This window comes from Malaclemys terrapin, chromosome 16 (genome assembly GCF_027887155.1).
Source record: "Malaclemys terrapin pileata isolate rMalTer1 chromosome 16, rMalTer1.hap1, whole genome shotgun sequence".
Classification (NCBI taxonomy): Eukaryota; Metazoa; Chordata; order Testudines; family Emydidae; genus Malaclemys; species Malaclemys terrapin.
This window is the reverse complement of record NC_071520.1, coordinates 27,874,423-27,901,577: the sequence shown is the minus strand read 5'-3', so window position 1 is coordinate 27,901,577 and position 27,155 is coordinate 27,874,423. Positions and strand designations below refer to the sequence as shown.

At 50.9% G+C, this 27,155-nt stretch overlaps 1 protein-coding gene across 2 annotated transcripts in view; it reads right to left on the bottom strand.

The window, feature by feature from the left end:
* The window catches only part of SH2B3 (SH2B adaptor protein 3), a 96,610-nt gene extending 76,947 nt beyond the window's left edge, over window positions 1–19,663 (bottom strand). The window contains exons 1-2 of one of the 2 annotated variants that reach the window (XM_054006548.1): window positions 19,573–19,663; window positions 4,776–5,564 (exon numbers count right to left, since the gene is read on the bottom strand). In XM_054006548.1, coding sequence (XP_053862523.1) covers window positions 4,776–5,537 — 762 coding nt within the window. In that variant the 5' untranslated portion in view covers window positions 5,538–5,564; window positions 19,573–19,663. Of the gene's footprint in view, window positions 1–4,775; window positions 5,565–10,657; window positions 10,680–19,572 lie in introns of those variants that run through there. The other variant, XM_054006550.1, reaches the window with a different exon arrangement.
* Window positions 19,664–27,155: the final 7,492 nt, after the last annotated feature.

Genomic DNA, 27,155 nt, shown 5'->3' with positions numbered 1-27,155 from the left:
TTATACATTATAGACTTATAGAAAGAGACCTTCTAAAAACGTTAAAATGTATGACTGGCATGCGGAACCTTAAATCAGAGTGAATAAATGAAGACTCGGCACACCACTTCTGAAAGGTTGCTGACCCCGTTCTAATGTAAACACCTCATTAAAATAAAGAAAGACACTTACCCCTACCAGGCCCTCTGCCCCCATCATAAAGTGATCAGAAAGGGCCTTTTCTCTTTGCTGGTCACCTTTAAAGGCACAAGCAGATTCTCTCTTTCTCCCATGCCATCCTGGCACCATCCCTAGGGTGACTATATTTCTTAAAGTAAAAACGGGATGGCCCAGGGCTCAGCAGGGCCGCTCTCCCCACACTGCCTGGGGCTGGGACGGGACTGACCCCTCTGAGCCCCGTGCCGCCCGGGGGCTGGGGCTGACCTCCTGAGCTCTACGCCCCTGAGGGGGGTCAGCTCTGAAGGCAGCGCTGCCCACCAGCAGCAAATTTCTCCATTCTTCAGCTGACGCCAGAGCAGCAGCCACCACTCTGCCTTGCAGCCGGGACAAATGCCCAGTTTTGGCGAAAAAGTAGGGAGAGCCGGGACAGAACTGGAAAAAGGGGACTGTCCCGGCCAAGTGGGATGTATGGTCACCCTAGTCCTAACTCTGACCTGAAGCAGCTGCATCTAGAACCCAAGGGAGTTTATTTCTCTCTTCCGAGGCTGCCAACAACAGGGGCGGTTGGGAGGGGCGTTAGGGGCCGCAGACCAGTTTCCCCCCCCCCCGACAAACTGGAGCTCGTTGGTCATGGGCTGTCAGCTTTTATTAACCTGACCAACTTTCCAGCAGACTAGACCCAATTCCCCCCAAAGTCAGTGGAGTTACACAGGGGAACGTGGCCCACAGTCTGGATATTAAGTGCTTCAAGCAGACAAGCCAACCATGGATGCCTCCATTGGCCAATATCAAATCCTACACCAGCTACCCCTACACAGGGGGTTTCCTGGGGACCTTTTTGCCCAGGCTTCTTAGAACCAATCTTTACACGGCCACCTCTCCCCAAACCGGACTGTGCAGATCCATCAAACCCTCCAACCGCTCTAGTCAAGGATCAAAGTCCTCCCCTCCAAGGCAGCAGCCAGCCCTGCAGAGCCATCAGTCCATTGTGTAGGCATCTGTCCCACGTTCACCTTTCCAGCGACATTCGATGATCCGATTTCTCTGCTGGACACAGCTGCTCTTGGGCTCACCCTTCATGGTCAATCAGCCCTTCCCAGTAAGATTTGCATTTCCCAGCCGGCACCAGCAGAGTCACCAGCCTTCATGTCCCTTCACTTCCCTCCTCTGTATCACAGGTGTGCGCTGAGCAGGTACCCAAACCTCAACCCTCCCACCCCGGCCAGGCCCTCCTACAAACTCCCTTCTCCCAAGACATGTACGAGAACCAACACTGGAAACCAAGGAGATGCACCCAGTCAGTACCCAAGTGATACTATGAATTATCTGTATTGTGGGGGCACCTAAGGGCCCCGAGCTGGGATCCGGGCTCCCGGCGCTATGTGCTGTACGTTTCTGAAACCCTTCTCCAACCCTCCACCTTCTCTGTGTTTCTCCGCCGGTGCGGTGTTGTATCTAAGTTCTAGACTTCCCACTCTTCAATAGAAGCATCTGATGGTCTTATTTTGACAGCACCCCAAAGTGTAACAACCAGCACTTTCAACGTGAGGAACTAGACAAGGCCGTGGTCAAAGACCCAACAGAGAAATCAGAAGGTAATAAAATAGCCCTGAGATTCAGCCCAGAGAAGGGGCTCTCAAGGAATCGGAGACAGAGAGAGGTTTTACTTTCTCTGACATAGTTAGCAGTGGTTAGTCAACCTATGTATCATAACAGCCCTGCTGGGGAATAAAGGAGCCCACGTGGGTATAGAGATACAGGGTTGTGTCAAGCGTCTCTACTAAGCTAAACACAGACTCCAGGGGGCTTGCTCCCGCAGTTCTGGCCCAGGCAGAAAGCCCACTGACCCACGTCAACAAAGGTTGAATTTGGCCCATTCCTGTCGGACTCCTGCAAGAAAAGCTCCCCGTCACTTCAGGAGGTGACCTGCCTGCGTGGGAACGGCCAATTCAGGTCCTGGATACAGAGCAGTCTGTGCCCTTCCACCCAGGAAGCAGTATAGGTTCTCCCAGTCACCACGGGGTACCGCTCGCTTGACTGCCCAGCCAGGGCCGGACTGTGCTCTTAGGTGCTGCACGTCTGGCTGTGCTGATTCAGGGTGGGCACGTCCCAGGACGGGCTGGGCCTTGTGAACGTGTAACCTCGCAGCTGGGCTTGAAAGGGAGCATAATTCTCTCCCTCCCCAGAGCAGGGCAGGGGCCTACGTGCGAACGCTCGTGCAGCCCCTTTGTTACAGAGGAGCACTCCTACCTCCTGGCCAAAGCGGGGCCCAGACCCTATAGCACCATATACCCAACAAGGACAGACCCAGTCTAGCAGATGGGGAGGCGGGGGGGAGAAGAGAAGGGGAGCCAGGAGGAAAGAATCCACTCTCAGTTATTACAGTGATAAGGACCACATAAGAACCCAGGCAGGTGGACTCTCAGGGCTCAATTCACCAATCACACCAGTCAGTCACTTCTTGAAGTTAATGGGGTCTCCCCAGGATAAGAGCAGAATTAGCCCCTGGGCTCTGTTTCTGGCTCTGCCACAGATTCCCTGCATAATCTTGGGCACATCACCTAACCCCTCCATGCCTCAGTCCCATTGGAAAAGCAGGGCTCATAATGCTCACCCAGCTTTGGAGGCTCTGAATGAGATGCAAAGGACGTCTAGTAACAGAGCCGAGAATTTCCTGCTAGCTCTTTCTTCCCACTTCCTGCCTTTTCCCCAGGGTGCTAGCGCTCTAGTGCCTCATCAGAACAGAATCCGGGAAAGCCCAGACACCTGACAACTTAGATCTCAAACCATTCTGAGCACCAGTAGTTCACAAATCACAGGGCACGAGAAGCAGGTTTCACAACAAAGCTAATCTTGCCAGACATCAGGCCCTAAGGCCTGAAGCAGAAGCGAAAGGGAAACTCTCTGACTGGAATCCATCTGCCTCCCACCTAGTCATCAAAGCTGCAAAGGGTAGTTCTGAATAGGTAGGGCCCAAAGTCTAAGTGTGGTAAAGTTTCACCTTCAGAGCAGAGCCAAGGGCCCAATCCAGCTCCCATGGATGTCACTGGAGGCAGGATCAGACCCTGGACAGGAGACCCTTTATTATTCTGAGGCTCAATCAAGATTTAAACATGAATGCTGTACTCCTCCGGTAAGAAAAATCAATCAATTGAAGTGTAGCCTTCACCTCTTGTAATCAAGTAATAAAACATTCACGCACAAGGCTCCTTTGCTTATTTCCAAAGTCCCTTTCTGCCATAGCTGGAAACGAATTTCAACTCCATATTTTTGCACAGAGGTTGACAACTCCTCCCCGCATCTGAATCCACTGGCAGTTCAGTCCCCACTCAGAGAATGCTCATAATGGGAAAGTGATGAATACTTCTGCCCAAGGGAAATATGCCAAGGAATTCCTGGAACGAACACCCAAGTCACTCGCTCAGAGCCAATCACTAGAAACTTTTATAACTTGAAGCTGATTCACTTTTTTTTTTTTTTTTTTTTTTTTTTTTTTTTAAATAAAACCACTATGCAAGTAACAACGGCCAGGCAGATTTAGGCCATTTGGAGATCCCATCCTGAACTTTTAGAGGAAAAGAAACATCAGAGAAACGTACAGGTCCCTTCTAGCCCAGGAGGTCACCTAGTCCAGTGTTTCTATACCAGGGATTGGTTTGCTGCCTTCCCAAACAACGTCAGGGAGATCTCACGGACCAGTGGTTGAGAAACACAGATTTAGTCCAATCCTACCGCAGGTAAACCTAGACCACCCCGACAAGATCCCCCCACCTCCCTAGGTCACCTGTTCCTTGCCTCCATTGTGGGATTCTTTCAGTAACAGCTGCGTAAGGGAGGAGCCGCAGCTTTCTGTGCAGGGGAATTCCACCCTACACTTTACGGGGATAGAGGCACCAAGAAGCAAAGGCCACTTCCTCAAATCAGACCTACTCTGGCTCCTCCAGTGGGGCAAAAGTGGAGCCCTGGCTCACAAAAGAGCTCTGGAGTTCTAAAAGAAAGACTAGGGACATGTCAGGCCATGCAAATCCAGACCAATCCGAGCAGCCAGGGACCATTCTCTTGCCCAGTGGCTCTCAACCTTTCCTGACGACTGTCCCCCGTTCAGGAGTCGGATTTGTCTTGCGTACCCCCAAGTTTCACCTGACTTAAAAAACGACTTGCTTACAAAACCAGACAACAATACAGAAGTGTCTCAGCACACGACCACTGAAAAGTTGCTGACTTTCTTATTTTTACCATATAATTATAAAATAAATTAATTGGAATACAAATATGGTACTTACATTTCAGTGTGTAGTACATAGAACCATATAAACGAGCCATTGTCTATAGAAAATGTTAGTTTGTACTGACTTTGCTAGAGCTTTTTAATGGAGCCTGTTGTAAAACTAGGCACATATCTAGATGAGTTGATGTACCCGCTGGAAGACCTCTACCTACCGCCAGAGGTACGCGTATCCCTTGTTGAGAACCACTGCTCTAGCTCTCCCCAGCCCTGGGCCGCACCTCCTTGTTAAAGCGGAACAGTGCATTGAAGTACAGTAATGCATGAGGCAATGAAGAGACGTGGCCAGCAGCAAACAGGGGAGGGATTTCAGAGACCTCAGGCCGCTTACCTTGGGGGGATCAAACAGCTCCAAGACATATTCTTCATTGTCTGACGTCCCTGCCTTCCGTAGAACCAATCGGCACCGCTGCCAGCGTGTCCCACTGTCCATGGTGGTTTCATCTACCATGCCGTATTTTAAGAGACCCTCCTTGCACACCTCGTGAGCCTGATCTCGGGACAGGGTCCATGGCAGGATCTTTTTGGCCAGCCCAGGCTTGAGAGCAGGCTCTGGCACCTCCCCCTCGCCTGGGATGGCCTCGGAGGATCTCCGGCGCAAGAACTTGCGCCAGCTCCTCCGCAGCTGGGTGAGGGAGAAGTGTCTCCTGGCGGCCAGAGGGGAGGCTGCCCCCATCAGCTCCTCAGAACTCCACGACTTGGGCAGGCCCCGCGGGTTAGTGTCAGCAGCTCTGTCGGCCTCAGAGTGGGCAGTCAGCTCCGCCTCCACCTTCGCCGCGACCGGCCCCGAAGAGGCATCCGCATGCCTCTTGCTGGTCTCCCTATAGTCCCGCACCCTGCTGAAGGGCAGGACCCTGAACTGGTTCATGGCGAAGCCTTCCTTCACCTCGTTGCAGAAGTACTGCTGAAAGAGGTCTGTGAACTGCACCGAGAAGTTCTCGGCTGCCAGGAGGTCATGGTGGGGGTTCTCGGTGGCAAACAGCAGGTACTTCTTGGCGAGCTCCTTGGCCGTGGTGATTGCGTGCAGCTCGCAGAACTCATTCCAGCCCTGGGAACGCCCGGGAGTGCTTGCTGGGATAGTCTGGCCATTCATTGCAGTGACTGGAGCGATTCAGGTGCGCTGCAAAGACAAAGGAAGAAAGGCTGCATGAGGGGTTTTCTCGGGGCCGGTGGGGGGCTCTGTCTGCTTGACAGGCCAGCAGAGGGTGGTTCAGAGATGCAAATGTCAGGCCTGGAAAGCCCAGACCTTGTCAACACAGGGACTTCAGGCACCAGTGGTGTGCACCAGATCAAGCCCCCAGTGCAGCCACACCTGGCCCCCATGCACTATAGTTTGCACTAGTGCAAGTCACAAGCGTTTGCGCTGGAGGAGCTGTATGACAGAGCATTGGAGTCCCTGGAAGAACAGGTTCAAACCATCAAGTACCATGCAGGTCACTGGCGGGGGGGTGCTCTGGGATGACACGTCATAAAAGCCAAGGTCCCACCCACTCTCTACACATATTACAGATCCTATGACACTTCCCCTCTTGTGACTGCTGTGTGATGTGCTGCCTCCCACCCCAGAAGTGGCTGCATTTCAGTGAGGCTGTACAACATGTACACAGGGCCAAATCCTGAAGTCCTCATTCAGGACCCAATTCTGATCTCACTCACAATAGTTCTATGCTGACTGAACCGCACTGATATCAGTCCAATCACTCCACGTTTACACCCGTGAGAGAGCTGGGGTCTTTCCAGTCCTTATTCAGACAAACTCTCATTAATTCAGGGTGGGATTTCCCCAAGTACTTCGCTGCACGCAAGCAGTGAGAATCAGTTTAAAAAAGGACTTGAATCTGCTCTTACTCTCCCTAAGATGAGTAATGCCAAGCAGACTGTTTGTCCAGTTTTATACTGGAGAGTCCTTGAACTATGGCTTTATCCCCCTGTCCGGTACCAAGACAAAACAGGACATGGTTTTGTCCCGTATCAAGAATGGGTGGCCCCATTATGAGAATACACCCCTCTGCAAGGTCACGCTGGCAGGGGAGGTCCCGTGCCATTCGTTCCCGGAAGCACAGGAACGTCCAGTATTCCAGGGATGCAGCAGTGGCCACCCTAGGTAAAAAGGGGAGAGACCAGAACCAGGCCCTACACCATCAAGTAACAATAGGCCATGATTTTCTGCTACAGGCAGCAAGTCAATTCGAGCCCACGTTATGTACTGTTTAAGCACATGGTTGGGACTGAATTGAGAACCACACCTCCAGGTCCATTGGAAGATTTAATGGAAGTTTTCCTGCTCAGACAAAACAAGTGAAGATTTATCAGTATGTGCAGCAATGTGCCTTGGAGGGCGGGGGGGGGGGGAAATCAACCTTGAAAATATAAGTGGATAAAAGTTCCAAAGTGGCACACAGCGCTTGCCACTTACACAGCGGCTTATTCCAAGGGTGACACAGGGAAGCTTTGGGAAGTATTGTACCCTTGCTGGTCTCAGGACATTAGAGAGACGAGGCGGGTGAGGTGATGCCTTTTACTGGACCAAATTCTGGTGGTGGGAGAGAAGCTTTTGAGCTATTCAGGGCTGGGAAAGATGCTCAGAGTGTGACAGCTAAATACAAGGTGGGAATAGATTGTTTAGTAATATGGGACCATTCAAGGCCCATCAACACCCCTGCAGTCATAGGACAGAGAAGGGAGGGGACCTAGTGGGCAAGAGATTGATGTAATAAGCCATTACTCATATCTTTATGACTGTTGTAATAAGCCATATAATGTCTATGACACTGGATTTATGGCTTATTACAAGAATCCCTAACTCACTACTCTCCCCCCCACACCCACCGGTTGACTGGCCACCTCACCTTGAATGGTCCCTTACACTAAACCAGGGATCTGACCAGGAGGGCCACATGAGGACTAGTTCATTGGCCCGAGGGCCGCATCGCTGACACACACACCCTCACTGCCCCCGCCCCTGCCCCGCCTCTTCCCACCCCTTCCCTGCTCCCATTCCAACCCCTTCCCCGAATCCCCACCCCAACTCCGCCCCCTCCCTGTCCCCAGAGGGTACAGGAGGGGTGTGGCGGGGGCTCAGGGCAGGGAGATGAGGTGCAGGGTGCAGCAGGGGGCTCAGGGCAGGGAGTTGGCGGGCCGCAGGAAATAGCCCCGCGGGCCGCGTGTTTGAGACCCCTGCGCTAAACCATCTTTTCCACCTTGCATTTAGCTGTGACACTCAGAGTACTTTTCCAAGCCCCAAAGAAGAGCTCTGTGTAGCTCGAAAGCTTTTCTCTTCCACCACCAGCTGGTGCAATGAAAGGCGTTATCTCACCCACCTTGTCTCTCAAAGGAAAGCTTTGTTTTTTAAACACCAGGAGCAAGGCACCCATCAGCTAGAGGTTAGTAAAGGAATCAGGATTCCTGGGTTTGATTCTTGGCTCTGCCATAATTGTGTGTGGCCTTGGGTGGGTTCCTTAGCCACAGTGCCTCAGTTTCCCCATCTGTAAGATGGGGCAAAAATTACGAGTCCCAATGGAGAGCTGCGAAGCTAAATTAGTCAAGTGTTTTACAAGCATGTTGAGCATTCCAGGGGTCCTTGTTCACACAGCTGCTTTCAATTCCTTTCTGTGCATCTCTCCCTTCCACTGCCCGCCCTTCACTGCCCTACGCACGCACAGTTTCATTTTACCCCCGTCTAACAGCCTGGCAGGGTTTCACTTTAGTTTAAGATGTTCGTTCTCAAGAGGATGAGCCAATAAAGCCGGGGGGAGGGGGGAGGATCAGTAACTTTCTGCAGAAGTCCAGGTAAAGAACAAACACTTGGCTTGCTGTTTGGCAGGCTGACAGGGGAGTGTAAAAGGGAACTAATTACACTGACACCACAACTAACCCCACTTGCACCAGCCCCCTCCCTTCCCCCTAAAACAAGAGCAAGTTTCTTACGCTGCATGACTCTCCATGGACAGACACGTTTTCCTGCAGGTACAGCTGCCAACGCCAAGCTTCCCACAGACATGCCTGTTACCTGAAACTCTCTGCTCTTCTAAGCATATTACCTAGAAAGATGCACGTCTGCCAGCTCAGCTCCGTGAGAGACGGATTCACTGGTGCACCCATTCTAGACTGCATGCTCATAACCCAGCCATAGGAATCGGATTGACAGAGGATTCTCGACACGCAGAACTGAGCTTAACCACCCAACACTTAACCCCTGTGGTTTTCCTGGTGCGTCGTGTTTGTTTAAATAACCACTTTAATGCTCGCAAACCTAATTCTCACACGCACAGGCCTGAATGCCACAAGTGGATGGGAAGTGATGCAGAAAGGAGTTTTTGCCTCGCAGTCTCAGCTGGGATTTACCCTATGGATTTTATAGGCAGGCAGCCTTTACATAGGGAGGCTTCAACAAGAGGCAGGATTGTTTCGGAGCTTTGGGTATTTGGACCGACTCCAACATAAACAACAAGGCTTGCAGTTATTGTTTTGCAAAGCCAAACCTGGGTGGCTTGAACATGCGTCGATATTTGAACCAGAACAGCAGCATCGCGGCATTTCCCCTGCCTGTGCAGCAACCAGCATCCTCATTCCCCTAAAGCAGCAACAGCAACCACTCTCCCCCTAGGTAACGGTCAGGGTGGTTAAACACTGGAATAAATTGCCTAGGGAGGTTGTGGAATCTCCATCTCTGGAGATATTTCAGAGTAGGTTAGATAAATGTCTATCAGGGATGGTCTGGCAGTATTTGGTCCTGCCATGAGGGCAGGGGACTGGACTCTCGAGGTTCCTTCCAGTCCTAGAATCTATGAATCCTCCCGTTACCTGGACCAGAGACAATTCCCACCTCCGGAGGATGCAGTGCTGGTTGAGGCAAAGCTGGCAGCTGCTTGCACTGCCTGATCCCGGATTGCTTCCCTTCCTTGGGAGAAAAGACCAGCCCTTATTGCCTGAACGAACAGGTCTGCTAGAAGCGACACTAAGTCGAACTCAGTTGCCTCCACCGTGCATTAGCCCACCAGCCCGATGACAGCCACCTGCGCCCAGCTCCGCTGTATGAACCAGGGGTCTCGGCGTAGTAACGCGGAACAGTGGTGTTGGGGACTGTTTCATTTCTTCCCAGCGTCAGTGTGGCTGCAGCTTTGTGAACTCCACAGAAAGACAGCCCTCCACGAGCCATCCATCCGTTAGCCACACTCTGAAGGGAACTGCTGCATGCTCCTAAACCAGTCAGTCAATCTCACCTTCATTAGCTTCCCGCTAAACCCACAGGACCCCTTCATCTCCAAAGAGCTCCCTCTTTAGAGCTGATGACTGAAGGAATCCATAATAATAAAAAGACATCAGCTGGCTGGCTCAAGCCGCAGGGGTCACCAGAAAAGGGACCGGGCGGGGGGGGGGGGGGGAAGAAAGGCTCCTTCTTTGCCGTGCTCCCAGGGTTGACTCTCCTCTCACCTACATACGTGAGAAACAAGAATAATTCCACTGACATCGACAGTCACAGCTCTGTAAAAATGGCTAAAGGCAGACCAGAATCAGGCCCACCATGCGTCTCCAGAGTCATAGAATCCAACCTTAGTGACAAAGTGTGTGTTTTTTACCTCTTGTTGGCCCTGAACAACCCAGGTAGCAATGGAAGAGTGAGCGGGATTTTGTTTTAGCACATGCATCACATGGTTTGTTAACTCAGACCCAGATTTTGCCTCTCACTCATACTGGTTCCAACGAGACTACTCATGGACTACGGTGCTACTCTGCATGAGAAAGAGCAGCATCATTGGGCCCTCAATTCCAGTTGCTGGGTCCAGTTTTGCCTGCAACCACACATGGGCAACCTCACTGAGGACAGCAGAATTTCAGGGCTGTAACTAAGGACAGATGTTGGCTCTGATAACCTCTATTACAAGTAAGTGTGAGCTTGAAAGAACCCAGCTTGACTCTCAGATCCCACACGGAGATTACAGGGCTGGCAATTAGAAAAGCCACCTTTACACTAAACAGATTTGCTCTGGAGACAAAGACAAAGGACAATGCCTTGTGACTCTGACAATGCTGTCCTTCTAATGGCTTTCTAGAGCCTACCTACCCTTTAAGTACTGTCTCACTCACCTGCAGAATGCCACAGATGTGTGAAGATTAGAGGACTAATTCCCTAGCCTCTACTCCTGGGTACAGATTGTAGGATTTGACCTTGAATTTACAGACACAAACATTCCACACTAGATTTGTAACTACCTGCTAACTTGTCCTTAACCACCACATTCTCCAGCTTGGCTCTGCGGAGCCTGCTTATTCCTGTACCTTTTGCTTGCCTGAAGCATTTATCACAGTCGTACATTCTGTTCAAACAGGAAACGTCCTTCGCTTGCACTTAGCCAAATATCCTGCCGCTCCAGGGACGTGTGGCTTAGTGCTCCTCTGGTAAGCCTCCCTGTGATTAAGGCTGATAATCAGTGACGTCGTTTGGGAAGCCCTTTCTAAAAGGGATCGATTACATTTTTCTAGAAAATCCAAGGAGTTTAATAACTTGGATGGAAAGAGCAAGGAGATTTGGAGCACGTCCAAGCAGAGAATGCGCCACTTCTTGTTTACATCCAGCGTCCCCCGGGACGATAAACACTTTAACCTGTTCAGAAAGTGGACCAATATCTACGCAGACCCACTGTGCTTCCTATTACGTCTTTCGAATGTTCGAGGCCAGGGAGAGATTGTATCTGTCGAGAGCCATCCAAGCCTTGCCCAATATTCTCAGAATAACAGAGTGTGTTTGGAAATAACTGGAATTGATGGGACATGAAACAACACAGGAAGAAACAGCTCCAAAGCCAGAACCAGGCAGAGTGGGGACGTGCGTCGTTGGGACTGTCCCAGCCATTCACCCCCGTTTGGGCCCCTGAGTTTCTCCTTCTATCAGCTCTGCCAGCCTGCGAATGACTCAGCATCCTCGGGCATAGCTCTGGCTTCCTCCCGCAGACAACATGAGTGCTCGGCCCATGGAATTTCAATGGCTGCTGAAATGGGGATAGACAGCAGGGCTGTTAAAGCAGCCTTCTGCAACTGCACTTGCCCTCCAGGGGCAGAAAACAAATCCAAGCTCCCCCACACACACTTCTACGAAGGAGACGACTTGTCTTGTTTCCCTGGCAGACTAACAGAGTAGCCAAGAAAGCAGGTTTAACCAATGGATTCTTGCAACACTCTCTTATTTAACACACCATAACATGCTCCTTGCACACACCTATGTATCGGATGACCCCCTTCCCATGCACACCACCATATACACATATGGAACAATTCAGTTCCAAATAGGTGCCTTCAATACGCTGATAAATGACAAAGTTATGAGGCTTTGCTCACAGGAACTAGCAGCTCTTCCCCTGGCCTCCACGAATGTGCCAGCAAAGCCGGTTAATGAGCGAGGTTGCTTGCACACGCTCCATGGTACATGCCCAAATCCAGTGTTTGATATGTGCCAATGGATTGCTGGGAGCAGTAATGGCAAGCGATTGAAAATACATTTCAAAATGTATTGTATTTTTCTAGCCAGGACTATAATCGGAAATACACTCCCAGAGTTTCCTCTATTTCAAAAGTGGACGGAAGATATTATATTGCTGGGAATTCTGACTGCATGCAGATGCAAATGTCTCCTAAATTACAGGGGAGCTGAAGGACGTGCCCTGTTTCACCCAGAAAGTCTCAGATTTGGCCAGCCAATAGGATTTAATTAGGCAGCCCTGTGAATACATGTCTGTATACCATGAGAATATACTAGTAGCGAGTTTGCATGCCTTCTGGTAATGGAACACTTCTAGGTCTGCCCAGGGGAGTTGGTAACAGGATACAAAACCTTCCACCTACAGATCAGGGGTCAAACACGACCTGGGTCAAGGAGCCAAAATTACTATCTGGAGACTGGAGGCCTGCCTGCAATGAATATAGTGGTCTCAGCCTAGCTCTAAAAGGAAGAGTGCTCAGAAAAATCACCTTCACAGTTAGCACCTTTGTTGGTTTAGCCCATGCCAGGAAACAGTAGCCTGGGGCTCTGGCATGCCCTGACAAACAGATTAGCATGCAGCTCGGCAGGAACCGTGCTCCAATAAGGTTTCAAATGAACACTGCTTTGGGTCAGCGTTTTGGAGACTCTGGTCTCTAGGAGGTGCAAGCACGTGAAATGTTTCCCCTTCCTGTTTATCATGGTCTTTCAGCACCCAGCAGAGGCTGGGCTGCCCTCGTGTGCAGAACAGAGCGGGGGTGTCTCTGCTTGTGCTGAGTGGGAACAAGCCGCCGAGAGCCCAGCGTCTCAGAAACGCTGACCCAAAGCAATGCCGCCCGCCCTGCCGGAGGATCCCACTAGCACACCAGAGTCCCACATCTGCGTTGCATCAGCACTGGTTGGCCTCGTCTGTGTAAATGGGTCCAACCTGCTCTGCAATTGAGTCACCAAGCTGGGCTGCAGCCCTGTAAAGGACCATGTCCTAGGGAGGTAGCACTGGCAGCCATCCTCAGTGGGCTGCTCAGACTGTAGGGAGAGGTTAATCAAATGCTTTGGCCCAGAACTTGCCATGCAGACAGCCCCCGAAACATGCCCTAAGGGTGATCTGTGGGCGGGGGGACGGGGAGGGGGGATGTGAGCTTGGGGCGGCTTCTTTTTTTTTGGCACGTTTTTATGATGGTAAAAGTTGTTGCTGCTTGTTGGGGGTGTGTTTGTTTGTTTTTTAATTTAAAACCCAAACTTGCTTTCTATTTGTTTCATTACCTTAGAAATTCAGGTCTCAGCGACCAATGGGGAACCGGTGGGATTGTGACGTCACACAAAGCAAGGCTATTAAAGGTGGTTTGTTGAGAGGCGCCGGGATATTTATTCAGACTTGTAAAATTCACGGGGTTTTGCTAACCCCGGGGAGAAAGTCCCTTCGGGGAGGATTTCCCAGCCCTGCTCTACGAGGACGGACAGCTTCTGCATCAGCCTACCAGACCAGCACAAAAAGGGAAGACTTTCTAAAGGAAAAATAAACAGGCAAGAGGCTTCTTTTACACCCTAAAGCAGCAAAGAGAGGCACAACTCCAATAGGTCACCTGGCGTAGGTCACCCTTTCAAAGAAGCGATCTACCACGAGCTTCCATTTTCCCACATGCTCATTTGAGTGCTTCTGACAACAGCCATGAGCTCGGCTTTACTCAAAGGAAGTAAGCTACAGCAGAACAGAGACTCTCTCTCCTCGTTGAGGAGTGCTGAAGCTTTTAAAAGAGTCCGAACAGCAACTGGCCCCAGAACTACCAATAGCATCAGCCCAACCACATGATCTACTTGGCATTCACGGTCCTGTGCCTGATGCGGATTCCCAGTGAAACCAACTGGAGTTTTGCCATTGACTATAGTAGGAACAAGGCGAGGGGGGCACACTGGGCCAAGTACTCGACTCGTGTGGCGCTAACATTGACCATCTGGCCTATTCCCCCTGTGCAGTTTACTAACACTGTAGTCACAGATCAAACGGAGTCCCTTTTGTACAGATGTCAGGACACAAGCTAGTGCAGTAGTTCTCAACTCAGCCCAATCAGCACACAACTGCAGCCCATGTGACATCCTCAGGGGTATAACTAGGGCGGGGTGGGAGGGGCACCTGCCTGGGGCCCAGAGCCGGCAGGGTGAGTGCAAAAATGGGGTAGCACAGGATCAGGCCCAGCATCAGCACTCCCAGCAGGATCAGGCCCCACAGCATCAACCCCCTCCTCCCCCTCCCAGCAAGAGCAGCATTGGCAGTAGGCCAGGGTGCTCAGCACCCCCCCACCCCCAAGGGTTTGCAGCTCCAGTGACCCCAGTTGCAGCAGGCTCCCTGGCACTAGGACTGCAGCAGCAGGTGGGTAGAGCAGGCAGCATGGCTGAGCTATGTGCAGCCGAGGTAGGAGTCCAGCAGGCATGGGGAAGGGGATGCAGGGGCCTAGGGCAGCGCAGGAAGGGGTGAGTGCAGAGGGCTAGGGCTGTAGGGAAGGGGATGCAGCTGGAGCATGGGGGACAGACTAGGTGGGGGGACTGGTGGCAGTCCCTGGATGGAGGGCTATGGGGCACAGTCCCTGGATAGGGGGAGTTGGGTGCATGGGGGACAGTCCCTGGCTAGGGCATGCCCTGCACCAGGCAGAGCTCCCCATCTTTGGGAGCAAGCTCTGCAGCTACACTCCCCGGGCACTCCGCCAGCAGCAAGACAGCAGGGAGGGTGGCAACAAACCACGCCATGCCACCTTTACAGCAAATTAATTAATTTTAACAGTTAACGTTTTGAGTTATTTTCTAATTTAAAAGCTCCTGGCAGACTTTTGCCAGTGTTGAATTGACAGGTACTATTATTGATTTCAATCATATTGCGGTCATATAACAAATACAAAACCTTATTTTTTTGTAAGTGTACAGGTAGGATATCTATTGTGTGGATACAGCCCACATAATACACAGAGTGCTGCATACGTGACTCACAATGGTAAATAGGTTGAGAACCATTGCTCCAGCAAGGGGTCCTAATGATAAATGCAAGAGCTGTAGAATCAGGCCCACCATCTATCACACAAGAGACACACACGAACACACACGCCCACACATGCAAAAAGAGGCTATTTTAAAAGGACACTAACAAATGAAATATGGCCCCACCCTGAGGATTTTGTAAAATTCACCTTTTACAAAACCCAAGAACAAACTCTTCTTTTGCCATTACAGCGGAAAGTGTTAGAGCATAATAAAATAAAACAAACCAAACAACCCCTACACCCCAAAACGCAACATCCCCAGGGAGCATTTGCAACCCAACCACAGCAAAAACTGAGCTAGGGCAAGGCGAGCGGAAAATGAAACTGATGGCTCTGTTTCCATTCTTGGGGCCAAAAGAAATGTACACAATTGATGTAAACCCTGAAAAGTAAATTGGATGTTTAAAAAATACTTTCAGTTTTAACATTATCAGCTGAACATAAAAACACCCACAAGGAAATTAGAGTTTTCCAGACTCATGAATTTTCAGCTGACAGCCCCCCTTTAAATTCAAGGACTATTTAACATTCCTTCTGGATACACTTACCCTCTTGCCCTGCTTACGACTTACTGCTCAAACAAAACAGAAAGTTCCCAGAACTAAATTCTACGAACAAAATCACTGTTTTTCTCCAGGATTACATGCATTAAAGGAACCAATGTACGCCAGGCAGTTGCCTAGCAGGGTTGAGGCTGCTCTGTCTAGCACGCTGCCAGCCCGATCATACATGAACCGTGCTTTAGAATCGGACACAGTAACCAATTTGATTAAAGTAAATGTAGCGCTGCAACTGGGGAGACTGAAATCCTCTGCATCGGCAGAGTGGGAACAACATGGGCGGGAGCAGCAGAAGCTACTCTGTAGTCTTGACCTGAAGGGACAATCCTTCGGGGATGAAAAGATGCTTAAGTCCCATGCCCCATTCATTCACTCCTCATCCTCTCTAACAAGACCATGCCTACAAGATCCCACTCCCCCAGGGGAGGGCAGCTTTACCCTCTTTCCCGCAGATCCCCCACCAATGAATCCCACTTTCCCCCCCGATCTCCCACCAATGAAAGTGACCTGGGGAATGCACCGGATCAGCAGATCACCTGGCTAACCCTGGTCCTGCAGCCTGGCAAGAACTTCACTATTGTTCCCCACACCTCTGGGTGAGCTCAGATATGCTCTACTCCCCTGCATCCATGATTACTTTCCATGTGGCTGCTATTCCCCTTCCCTTAGAGGAACTGGGATACTACTTGACATCCCTCTGATTGCTACATTTCCATTAGATTTTCCAGCTCTGATCAGTGTTTTATTTCAAGCCAAGTACGGTTAACAGTTAACATTTTGCAATGTTACAGAACTTCAAGGGGCTTTTTCTTTATAATTAAACATTCACCCCTGCAAGTAATAGAGGAAAATCAGGTTAGCATCATGCCACTGACTTTGGTGGAGTTATTCCTGATTTACACCAGCGTGGGAAGAGATATCAAAGCCAAACTATATTTGTACAACATAATACGGTCATAACTGGCCACATTCGGATCTCACTTGAGTGACTGACTTTTCAATAGTGGAATATAATCTATAAAGAAATCTTAAGTGTTCTCCCAAAAAATTGTTTTAAAGGTCACTGGAATCTCACACACACGACAGTACTTGCACATCTTAAAAACTACCCAGTTATTTCACACCTGCACGAAAAGCCAGCAGGCATCCCAGTGATTGACAGGTTATTGCCACCATACCAGGCTGTGACCTGCTCGTGAACTGACCTTTGCAAGCGTTAGCCACCCTCTGCTTGAAGGCTAAACAGCTTGCTACTGGCAATCCTGACAATAAAACGTGTGTTCCAATCACTCAGGCAAATTAAAGTGAGTGTAGGGTCCCTGAGAAACAGACTCCGGACGAATAATGACCTAGCACACCATTAGAGGTATTACAGGAGCTCCAAACTCCTCGAATAATGAGAGACAGTGAAATAAATGCACTAAGTAGGCAAGGGATGTGGAAAATACTTCTGGGAATTTTTTTCTACTGATCTCTAAAGATCCAGAAATATTAAAAAGCCCGACAACCAAGGGAAAGATAGAAAACTATGATGTGTGTGTGCGCAACACAGCGAGACTGAAGCTCAGAGAGCAGATGCCCTTGATAACAAAAGAAAACATCCCTTGCAACAAACAAAGGTAAACTATAGTACCCTCTCGACACTGTGGGCAAAGAAACTGTGGTGCATGTGAGCGGGAGGAGGGGTGACGAAGGCATGTGCCTGGTGAGTGCATGCTGGGTTGCTCTCCTTCCCCTCCCCCCCAAATCAGCATGTTTTTTATTTTTAAATATCAACATTCGGAAAGATCAACGGGTTGCTGGAGGCCTTGTCCATACACAGAGCTGTGTTTAACTCAAAGAGTGATTTTATATCAATTTAGTTAAACCCGTGCAACTTGTGTGTTTTCGCAATCTTCTATCAGTTTAAAGCGAGCGTATCTCGGTTTAATTCGCATTGATAAATGTATAGGTGCAAGCTAAACCAACAGAACCAGTCTTGAACAGCCCCCACACAAAAGCTGCACTGGTTTAACGAAGCCAAGACAAGTTAAACCAGTGCAACTTCTGTGTCTAGACAACGTCCCTTTAACTCCGATACAACAGTGATACAAATATCAAGGCAGCCTCATGCACCCACTGGGATCAAACCACATTCTAATGGACTTATGGTCTAAGTTACGTCTCAGCACATTGGCGTACGCCCAATGGGGAGGTGGAAGAGCAGTGCCGGTGAAGCAGAACCTAACGGAAGGGTTTAAAAAGCAGCCTCCCCCTACTTAGTCATATACCTTCTCACACCGCTCCCTTCTCTCGGGACCTACTTACCTAGCTTTATAAACGTATAGTCTATTTGGCCCTTTATAGGTTTGCAGTGGCGACACTAGTGTGTTATAACGTGATCCTTCTAACACAACAGGCTATTTAAACAGCTTAGACGGTGTCTTATGCCTACACACTCTGTAGGATTTGTGCCAATCCTGTCATCCTGCCGAGGTTTTTCCACAACAGACCGAGGAGCTCAGCAAAACAAGACTTGAAAGTAAAAGCCATTGATTTCCTTGATTAGACACAATGCAAAGCCACAGAGCTCTCATTATAAACAAATCTCCATGGAACAATTCGGGATGCCAGCAGGGTGGCCACTCCTATGGCTCCAATTAAAAAAAGAAAAGGGTCCTTCCTGAGATGTTATCATCACAAACAAGAAATTGTAACGGCCAGAAATGCCAAGTTGTGTAAATTACAAAGAAAAGTGGTGGGGTGGGGTTTTTTTTTGGGGGGGGGGGGGAAGGGGAAAGAAGTAATTTACAAGGAAATATTAGGATTTGATCTGCTTTCAATGAAGCCAAGGGCAAAAACCTCCCTTTGAGTAAAGGGCCTGTGAAATCAATCAAATAACCTGCTGGTAAAACTCCAGTTCCACCGGAGGTGCCTCAGAAAAAGGCTTCTCCGAGCATGTTGTCAGTTCCTCTCTCCCCCACTTGTTTAATTATTTTTTGCAATAAGGTAACTGGAGTCCCCAGCAGGCCACCTAACACCTCCCTTCCGCAGTCCATCTGGTAACAACAACTCCTCCTGGGTTTCCTGGCTGACAGTAAATCCCAGGTCAGGTGGCGGTGATTATTCGACCCCCCCTGCCTGAGCCAAACCCCCTCAGCAAACGGCCGCAGGCTTGGGAACTTCGCTGCTCCTAGCGCCTGGGCTGGAGGGAAAGGAGCCCGGCCTGGCTCCCACGGGCAGCAGCAGGACCGGTCCAAGGAGCGATCATCCCCAGCACCTAGGGCTGGCTCTGCCCGTGGGCGATGCACCAACCTCGGCGGCCGGGCTGCTCTGCCCGGGGGCAGCCCCGGCTCTCGGTGCCCCCGCTGTGAATGGCCTCTGCCTCGCCGGACTCAGACTGGGGCTGTCCCAGGGAGACCCCGCCCGGGAGATCAGGCCGGAGAGCCGGGGCGCTCTCCATCCATCACCCGCACCAAGTCCCAGGGCCGGGGCTTGTCAGCCTGTAGCTGGAAAAGGGGCCCGGGCACGTAGGGGGCGCCCCATGGCCAGGACACAGAGCCGGGTCCCCCGCCCCGGACCGGGACAGTTTGACCCTGGAGCCTCCGGCCGCCCCGTTTAAGCTCCTGCTTGGAGGGGCCTGAACCCCCCCCCCGGGTTCCGGGGGAGCGGCTGGGGGGCTCCGGGCCCCTGTGCCCCGCAGCTCCCGGGGGGCTCGGGAAGACCTGGCCGCCCCCCACCGCCGCGCGGCCCCTCCCTACGCAGCAGGAATAGGAGCCGCGGCCGCCGCTACTTTCACTTTCCAGGGCAGCCCGGCGGGAGGGGGCCCGGCCCCCCGACCCCGGCCGGGCGAGCCCCACACCTGTCCCGGCCTCGGGCGGATGGAGTCGGCGGCGCTCGGCGCGCACGTGGTGGTGCTGCCGAGTCTGGGCGGGGGGGATCGGGCCCCTTCCCCCCGCCGGGCTGCGGTCCGGGCCAGCGCCAGGGAACCGAAGCCACATCCCCCCGGGGGCACCCGGGAGGCGGGCTCCGGGCCGAGGGGTCCCCCCGGGCCAGGCGGCGAGGGGGCGCGGGCGGGGGCCGTACCTGCAGGAGAAGCCGTCCGTGTGGCGCTCGCCCATGGTGCTGGCCGCGGGGCCAGGTGCCGCTGCCCGGCCTCGGGCAGGAAACCCGGGCGCGGAGAGGGGTCGGCGGCGGCTCCGCCCCGCGGCACTTGCCTGGAGGGCGGGACCCCCCCGCTGCTGGGTCCCGGGTCCCAGCCCCCTTCCCCGGCTGGTCTGCAAAGAGCGGGGGGGGGGGGGGGACACAGGCTAGCTGGCCTGAAGCGGCCTTGGGTGCACACGGTGGGGGGCAGCCGGGTGCTCCGGGCTGCCGCGCCCAGCGCCTGTTCCCCGGCGCCCACGTGCGCCGCACTCCGGTCTCCCCGGGCGCCGCAAAAGTTGCTGTCCCGCTGCTGCGCGGGTCTCTTCCCCGGGCGATCCGCCCGCCCCCTGCGCGCCTCGCAAAGGGGCTGCGCGTTTCCAGCCCTTCGGTTAAAAGGCAACTTTCGGACCAATAAGGAGAGAGGGAGTCGGAGTCCGGCCGCAAACGATACCGAAAGTAGCCGGCTGCTCAGTGCTGCCTTGCGCCCCGCCGGGGCGGATGGGGGAAGGGAGACTGAACGGCAAAGAAGGGGCCCCCACCCCCGGCTTATCTACGGCTTGAAAGGCGGAGAAATAACCCCCGCCTGCGCTTGTAATCCAGCGCCTGTCGCCAGCCTCTGCCGCGGCCAGGAAGCCACCGCCACACGCGGGGAGGAGAAATCCGTCTTGATTGGTTTGGTTTTCCAGCGGGGGGGGTTTGCAACCTGACATTAACCTGCTGCCTCTAGTTCCCTTCGGCACGAGGCTTCTCGTCCGGTCAGCCTGGTCTGCGCTCCCATTACTCTGCAGAGGGCGCCCCCTGCAGGGGCGGTTGTGTCCGCTATTTGAAGGGGGGGGCTTTGGGGTGATTTAAAGTTGTATTTGATTTCATTCTTCATTTTCTTTGGCTCGTCTTTAACTTAAAAGCGGCTGACTTTTAAGTTGGGGGGAGGGATAGCTCAGTGGTTTGAGCATTGGCCTGCTAAACCCAGGGTTATGAGCTCAATCCTTGAGGGGGCCACTTACCACTTAGGGATCTGGGGCAAAATCGGTACTTGGTCCTGCTAAAAGAACAGGAGTACTTGTGGCACCTTAGAGACTAACAAATTTATTAGAGCATAAGCTTTCGTGGGCTACAGCCCACTTCTTCGGATGCATACAAAAGCTTATGCTCTAATAAATTTGTTAGTCTCTAAGGTGCCACAAGTACTCCTGTTCTTTTTGCGGATACAGACTAACAGGGCTGCTACTCTGAAACTTGGTCCTGCTAGTGAAGGCAGGGGGCTGGACTCAATGACCTTTCAAGGTCTAGGAGATAGGATATCTCCATTAATTTATTTTATTTTATCAGGGTTGGAAGGGACCTCAGGAGGTCATCTAGTCCAACCCCCCCTGCTCAAAGCAGGACCAATCCCCAGACAGATTTTTACCCCAGTTCCTTAAATGGCCCACTTAAGGATTGAACTCACAGCGCTGGGTTTAGTAGGCCGATGCTCAAAGTATTGAGCTATCCCTCCACCCAGCTTAAAAGTCAGCCGCTTTTAAGTTAAAGAGCCAAAGAAAAAGACATGCGCTCGCAGGCTTTGCGTTTTCCAATTGGAATTCGGTGTAAAAGTGCCATTTACACACTCCCCAGGATAGAAAGGCTTGGGAGGAGGGTTCACTCTGAGACCTTGGCTGGAAGGTGCTATTTAAGTGCAGAGTATTGGTATATTATAGATTTTCTGTACTCTTCCACCCACCCACTTTTTTTATTACCAAGGACGTTTTCAGAAAATGGGTCTTTGTTTCTTAAAAGCCAGTCCCATCCTGCGGCTGGTGTTCTAGCACAAGGGAGTCTGTCATGCTTCCAGGAAAGCTATTTATGCACTTGGGAATTCTCGGAGATCTTTTCTTCTTGTTTTTATTCTTCCATCGTTGTTAAATGACGTAATCCCTCTGCAAGAGGCAAGCTGAGGGGCTTTAGCCAAGCCCAAAGAATATTGATCATAGTAGAGAGCGGTGCCTTGATTTTCCCTTAGCTGTGTTTGAAAAGGGGATCAGGATAAAAAGTGTGGTCACAATGCCTTTCTCTATGATCAAGCCAGTCCTAGCGAGAAAGGATGGACTCCACCAGCAGCAGTCTTTGCTGTCTTGGCAGCAAAGGGAAGAAGCATTGGGTGTAACTCCAGTTTGATTGTACTGTCCCAGAGAATTAAGGGCTGCATGACTGGCCCTCAGACCCACAATCTACTGAGCCATCCAAAATAGCAGGATGACGCTTATTTGCCTGTAGAATGAAACTTGGTTGGTCTGTGCAGTCACTTCTCCCACTGGCTTTGCTGCAAGGCCTGTGTGTGCAAAAAATCCAGAATAGGGCCCTTTCTTTGGCATTTTACATTCCTACCTAGGCTGTGAAGAATCAGAAACGTTGGGGGAACGAATGGTTTGCCCTTCTTCTTGAGCAGAACTGCGTACGCAGTGGCTGGTGCCCTCACTGACCATAGACAACCTGACGCACAAAAGACTTTGAAGCTTCCTTTAAAACGTGCCTGGGTAAAAAACACCTGCTCACCTACCACAGTACCTAACCCTACAGGCAACCACAGCTAACCCTGCTGACCACCAGCCTCTGCCTGTCTGCTGGTGTATTGTAATTCCACACTAAATAGCTGAGTACCTTCCTATGTACAGCTGATAACACTCCTTTGTCTTGGGAAGCTGAAGGTGTAATGCTGGGATCCTGGGTTCGATTCCTGTCTCTGCCACAGACTTCCTGGATGACCTTAGGCAAATCTCTTCATCTCATTGTGCTTCAACTCCCCAGCTGTAAAAAAAGAGATGACAATCCTTTCTTTGTCGGTTGTGTCTAGTTAGATACAAGCTCAGCAGGCAGGGCCTGTCTCTTACTGTGGAGATGTACAGTTCTTAGCACGGTGGGACCCCAGTGCAGCCATAAGACAAATAGTACAATACTGCACCAAATCCCTCCACTGTCACCTGTATAGAATACCACCCCTAAAACCTGAGTATGTAACAGAGCTTTACCTCCAGACATACCATCTCTATAAAACACAGACTAAGAGTTCTTTTAATTGCCTTTTTCCTGTTGCAGGGGAACTCGTTATCCACACCAACTCAGCACTAAATATAGGGCAAAGCTCCCATTGCCGTCGCTGGGACTGTTGGGTCTGCAGCCAGATGCAGGATCAGGCCGACTGCAGGTAGCAGAAGTGTCTGACGGCCTCTGAGTTCATGTCGTAGCCCCACGGAGCAGGCCATATATGGTATCCTCTCACTGTTGTTATTGCGTCATGTCAGTTGGAGTTGGAGTCACAACGTGTCCCATATGTGCCCGATCACTCCACACAGGCAGCACAGCCATTCCGTTAGCGGGTTAAGCCGATGTTTATTTTTCGCTAAGATTCTTTGTTTGCTCTGGTGCTCTTGGGAAGTGATTTCCTGTAAGGAATGTTAAACATCACTGGGACTGGCCCTGCGGCTGGGCCAGGTCCATGCTGCTCCGGAGTGCACCAGGAAAACCTCTGTAAAATGCCTCCATCTAGGATTTGTCTAAGGATAAAGGGCAATGCACTCCCAGCCCAGGTGCCAGGGCGTCCCATCCGATTGTTGCCTCATTCTCTGACAGTTTTCTAAAGACTTCAGTGCTGCTCTTGTAACGAGGGAGACTGGTTCCTAAAGAAATTATAAGGCATCTCAGTGAACTCATGGCTATCTGGCTTAAAAGATTTGGAGAGCTACTGATGCATGCTGTTTAATGATTAATTAGTTATTAATGCAGTACACTCAGCCCTTTACATCACCCAGAACAAAGACAGTCTCTGCCCCAAAGAACCTGGTATCTCAGAGTAGCCGGGATGCACCGAAGAGCAAATGGCTGGCATTCTATATAAATCATCCTTAGTATTATTGAATCACTTCTTGTGGGATGTCTAGACTGCAGTGAGTCTGCAGGAGCCACTGGGATAAAAGGAGAGTGGGGTTTGCTGGACTGAAATAGGGAGGGCGTGGCAAGCACACGGGGCAGTGTGCAAAAAGGCACAGATGGCTGTGGGAGACACAGGGCAAGGAGGCAGAGTGGGGGAAGGGTAGCGGTTGCAAACTGCTTTGAACCAGGAGAGCACTGTGTAAGTTTGGTAATATCTTATTTAGTTTTAGGGGGGTGAGTGTCATGGTTACTGCAGGGTTCTGGGAGTCTGGGCTTGTCTTCTGGACCTGCCGCTGACTTGCTGTGTGATCTCAGGCAAGTCACGTCAGTGCTCTGTGCCTCAGTTTCCCCATCTGGAAAATGGAGAGATTCACACTTACTGGCCGCACAAAGGGTACTGTGGAACCTAATCACCATGGGTAAAGCACGTTGAAATCCTTGGCTCCGAAGATTAATTTAAATAGCATCTGGTGCCAAAATGGGAACGCCAGACTAGAACAGCAGGGGAGATGGCACAGGCCAGAATGGAGGAATTACCTAAAATTCCTGCATGCAAGAAAGGAATGCTGCCACAAACCTAAAAGTGAGTTTCTGATACCATCTAGTGGACATTTCTAGTATTGTGCTGGAAAATAAAGGAGAATTTGTTTTCTAATAAATGTACAGTAACTCCGCACTTAAAGCCGCCCCTGTTAACATTGTTTCGTTGCTGATCAATTAGGGAACATGCTCGTTTAAAGTTGCGCAATGCTCCCTTCTAACGTCATTTGGCAGCCGCCTGCTTTGTCCACTGCTTGCAGGAAGAGCAGCCCGTTGCAGTTAGCTGGTGGGGGCTTGGAACCAGGGTGGACCGGCAGCCCCCCATCAGCTCCTCACTCCCCTAAGTTCCCTGTGCAGCAGCTGCCCAGCAGGCTAGCAATTGAAGCTATCCCTCCCTCCACTGCCATGTGCTGCTCCTGCCCTCTGCCTTGGAGCTGCTCTCGGGAGCCTCCTGCTTGCTGTGTGGGGGGAGGGGGGGAAAGAAGGGGGCTAATATCAGGGTGTCCCCCTTCCCCTCTGCTCCTGCCCCTGCTTACCCCTTCTTCGCCATATAGAGCAGGGTGGGGACACGGACGGGGCAGTGTGCATTTCTCTCTCTCTCTCCCACACACAAGGTGTGTGTCTGTCTCTGTCTGCTATGCTGTCTCCCCTCCCCTCCATTCCTGCTGCCTTGTAGAGTGAGAGGCTACATTAACAACAATGTGTTAACCCTCGAGGGCTCAGCCGAGTGCTAGTTCATCATTTAGCACCGGGGTTCTCAAATTGGGGGTTGGGACCCCTCAGGGGGTCATGAGGTTATTACATGGGGGGTCACAAGCTATCAGCCTCCATCCCACACCCTGCTTTTCCTCCAGCATTTAGAATGGTGTTAAATATATTAAAAAGTATTTTTAATTTATAAGGGGGGGTTGCACTCAGAGGCTTGCTATGTGAAAGGGGTCACCCGTACAAAAGTTTGAGAACCACTGATTTAGCAGCAAGGCATTCCCTGGGAAATATCCCACCCTCTGACTTCACCACCTCAACCAAGCTTCACAATCATCATAGCTGTGAACAGTATTAAATTGTTTGTTTAAAACATATACTGTGTGTGTGTGTACACATAATATATAGTTTTTTGTCTATTTCCCTGGAACCTACCCCTCCCTATTTACATTCATTCTTATCGGGAAATTGGATTCGCTCAACATCGTTTCAATTAAAGTTGCATTTTTCAGGACCATAACTATAACGTTAAGCAAGGAGCAACAGAGGGTCCTGTGGCACCTTTAAGACTAACAGAAGTATTGGGAGCATAAGCTTTCGTGGGTAAGAACCTCACTTCTTCAGATGCAAGATGTCACCTGTATGTAATACCACCCCTAAGCAAGGAGTTACTGTATATCAGCGTTTGACAAAAGTTTTATATCAGCTTTGAAATTCTAGCCCTTTGTTTACCTGTCTGTCACCAGACTGGGTAACAAATTCACACTCAGTCTCCGCACATTCAAAAATCCCAGTACACACAGCAGAAGGGTTTTCACAATATACTACTGAAGAGGGCCTTGTCTTGCATTCTGTCCACATTCCTAACGCCCACTGAGGCTATGGGGGTTTGGAGATCATGCCAGAGAGCAGTAGCAGTTGTGGTACCGTCACTGCGGGCCAAATGGCTGAAATGTGGAACCCCTGGATTTTGTGGCCCCCTCACGCCACCATTGACAGATAATGGTTTCTAGCTAGAAACCTGGTGTTTAGGAAATTCTCCCCTGTTGTATTATTCCAAGTGGTATGATTCAAACACCATTACAAAAATAAAACTGCGGGGGAAAAACAACAATGAAGTCCAGCAGGTGCATTCTCCCCTGGGTCATAAGAAGGGTTTGAACTTTGGCCCAGATCCAAAGGTATTTAGGCACCTAAGGCTCATTCATTTCAATAGGCACCTAACTCCCATTGAGGAGCTAGGCCACTGGTCCTTTAGCTCCACAGAACAGAGCTCCACCATGTGATTGTTAGCTCTCTATACGGGCCAGCCACTAGAGGATCCTGTGGCACATTCTTTGCCAGTGGGTTGCATGACTATTTGCAAGACAGCAGTAGAATATTAGGGATCAGGACTTCTGGACTCTACTGCTGTCTCGGAAGGCAGTGTTACCTAGTGGTTACAGCCAGGCTCGCCAACCATATAGATTTGGCACATTCAGCCTGAATGAGACCTCAGTCAGGCATATTAAAAGCCTGGTTTCTATTCCCAGTGACAGTCAGTTAACTTCTCTGTAATATGAGGGAGGAATTATATTTGCCTGCTTCCTAAGGGCCAGGTCAGAGGCCTTGCTCCAGAATAAGGGCCGTGAAGGGCTCAGAACTATAAACAGCAGTGGGCAGAAGAGGTGAGCCTCGAACTCTTGGTCCCCCGGCTCCTAGATTCCCCCCGTGGACTAGAGACTATTTCATCAGGTGGGGTTCTCACTCATCTGTGCAGTGTTGACTGTCCACTGGAATAGGGAGCCCACAAGTCAAAATTTGGGGTCTGAACTACTTGCAATACTAATAAGAGTCCTGGTTTGGAAAGAGCGTGCGGGTGGACAGTTTGGTCCCAAAGAATGAATGCGTCTCACTCAGAGATTGCTGTACTGGTAAGCTTCTTGAGCAGTCTTGTGTTTCCTGTAAGAAATGGATGCAGACATGGTAAGTGGGGGGTTAGCTCAGCAAACATAGAAAGGCCCCGATGCGCGCGGGCACCCACAGAAGTTCTATGTGCAGCGGTAGAGATTCCCCTGGTTCTGTTCTCCGTCATGCCAGTTTTACCCTAGGTTAACTACTGGTTTCACTGGAGTCATGCCTGAGGTGTGAATCAGATCAGAGGAGCCCCATTCAGACCAGATGTAACTCAGGGATTGTCACAACCTTCCAGGGGGCCGAGGAAGCAGGACAAATGGGGTGCTGTAACAAACAAGTGCTGAGTGAAATTTCCTTCCCTACACAGCTCCAGCTGGAGGAGGGTGATGGGAAGCCATCAGAATAAGAATAATAGGTAAATCCAGATTAAAGAGGAGACCCTCTTAACTAACTAGCCAGCAGGACAGCAGCTGGCTGCC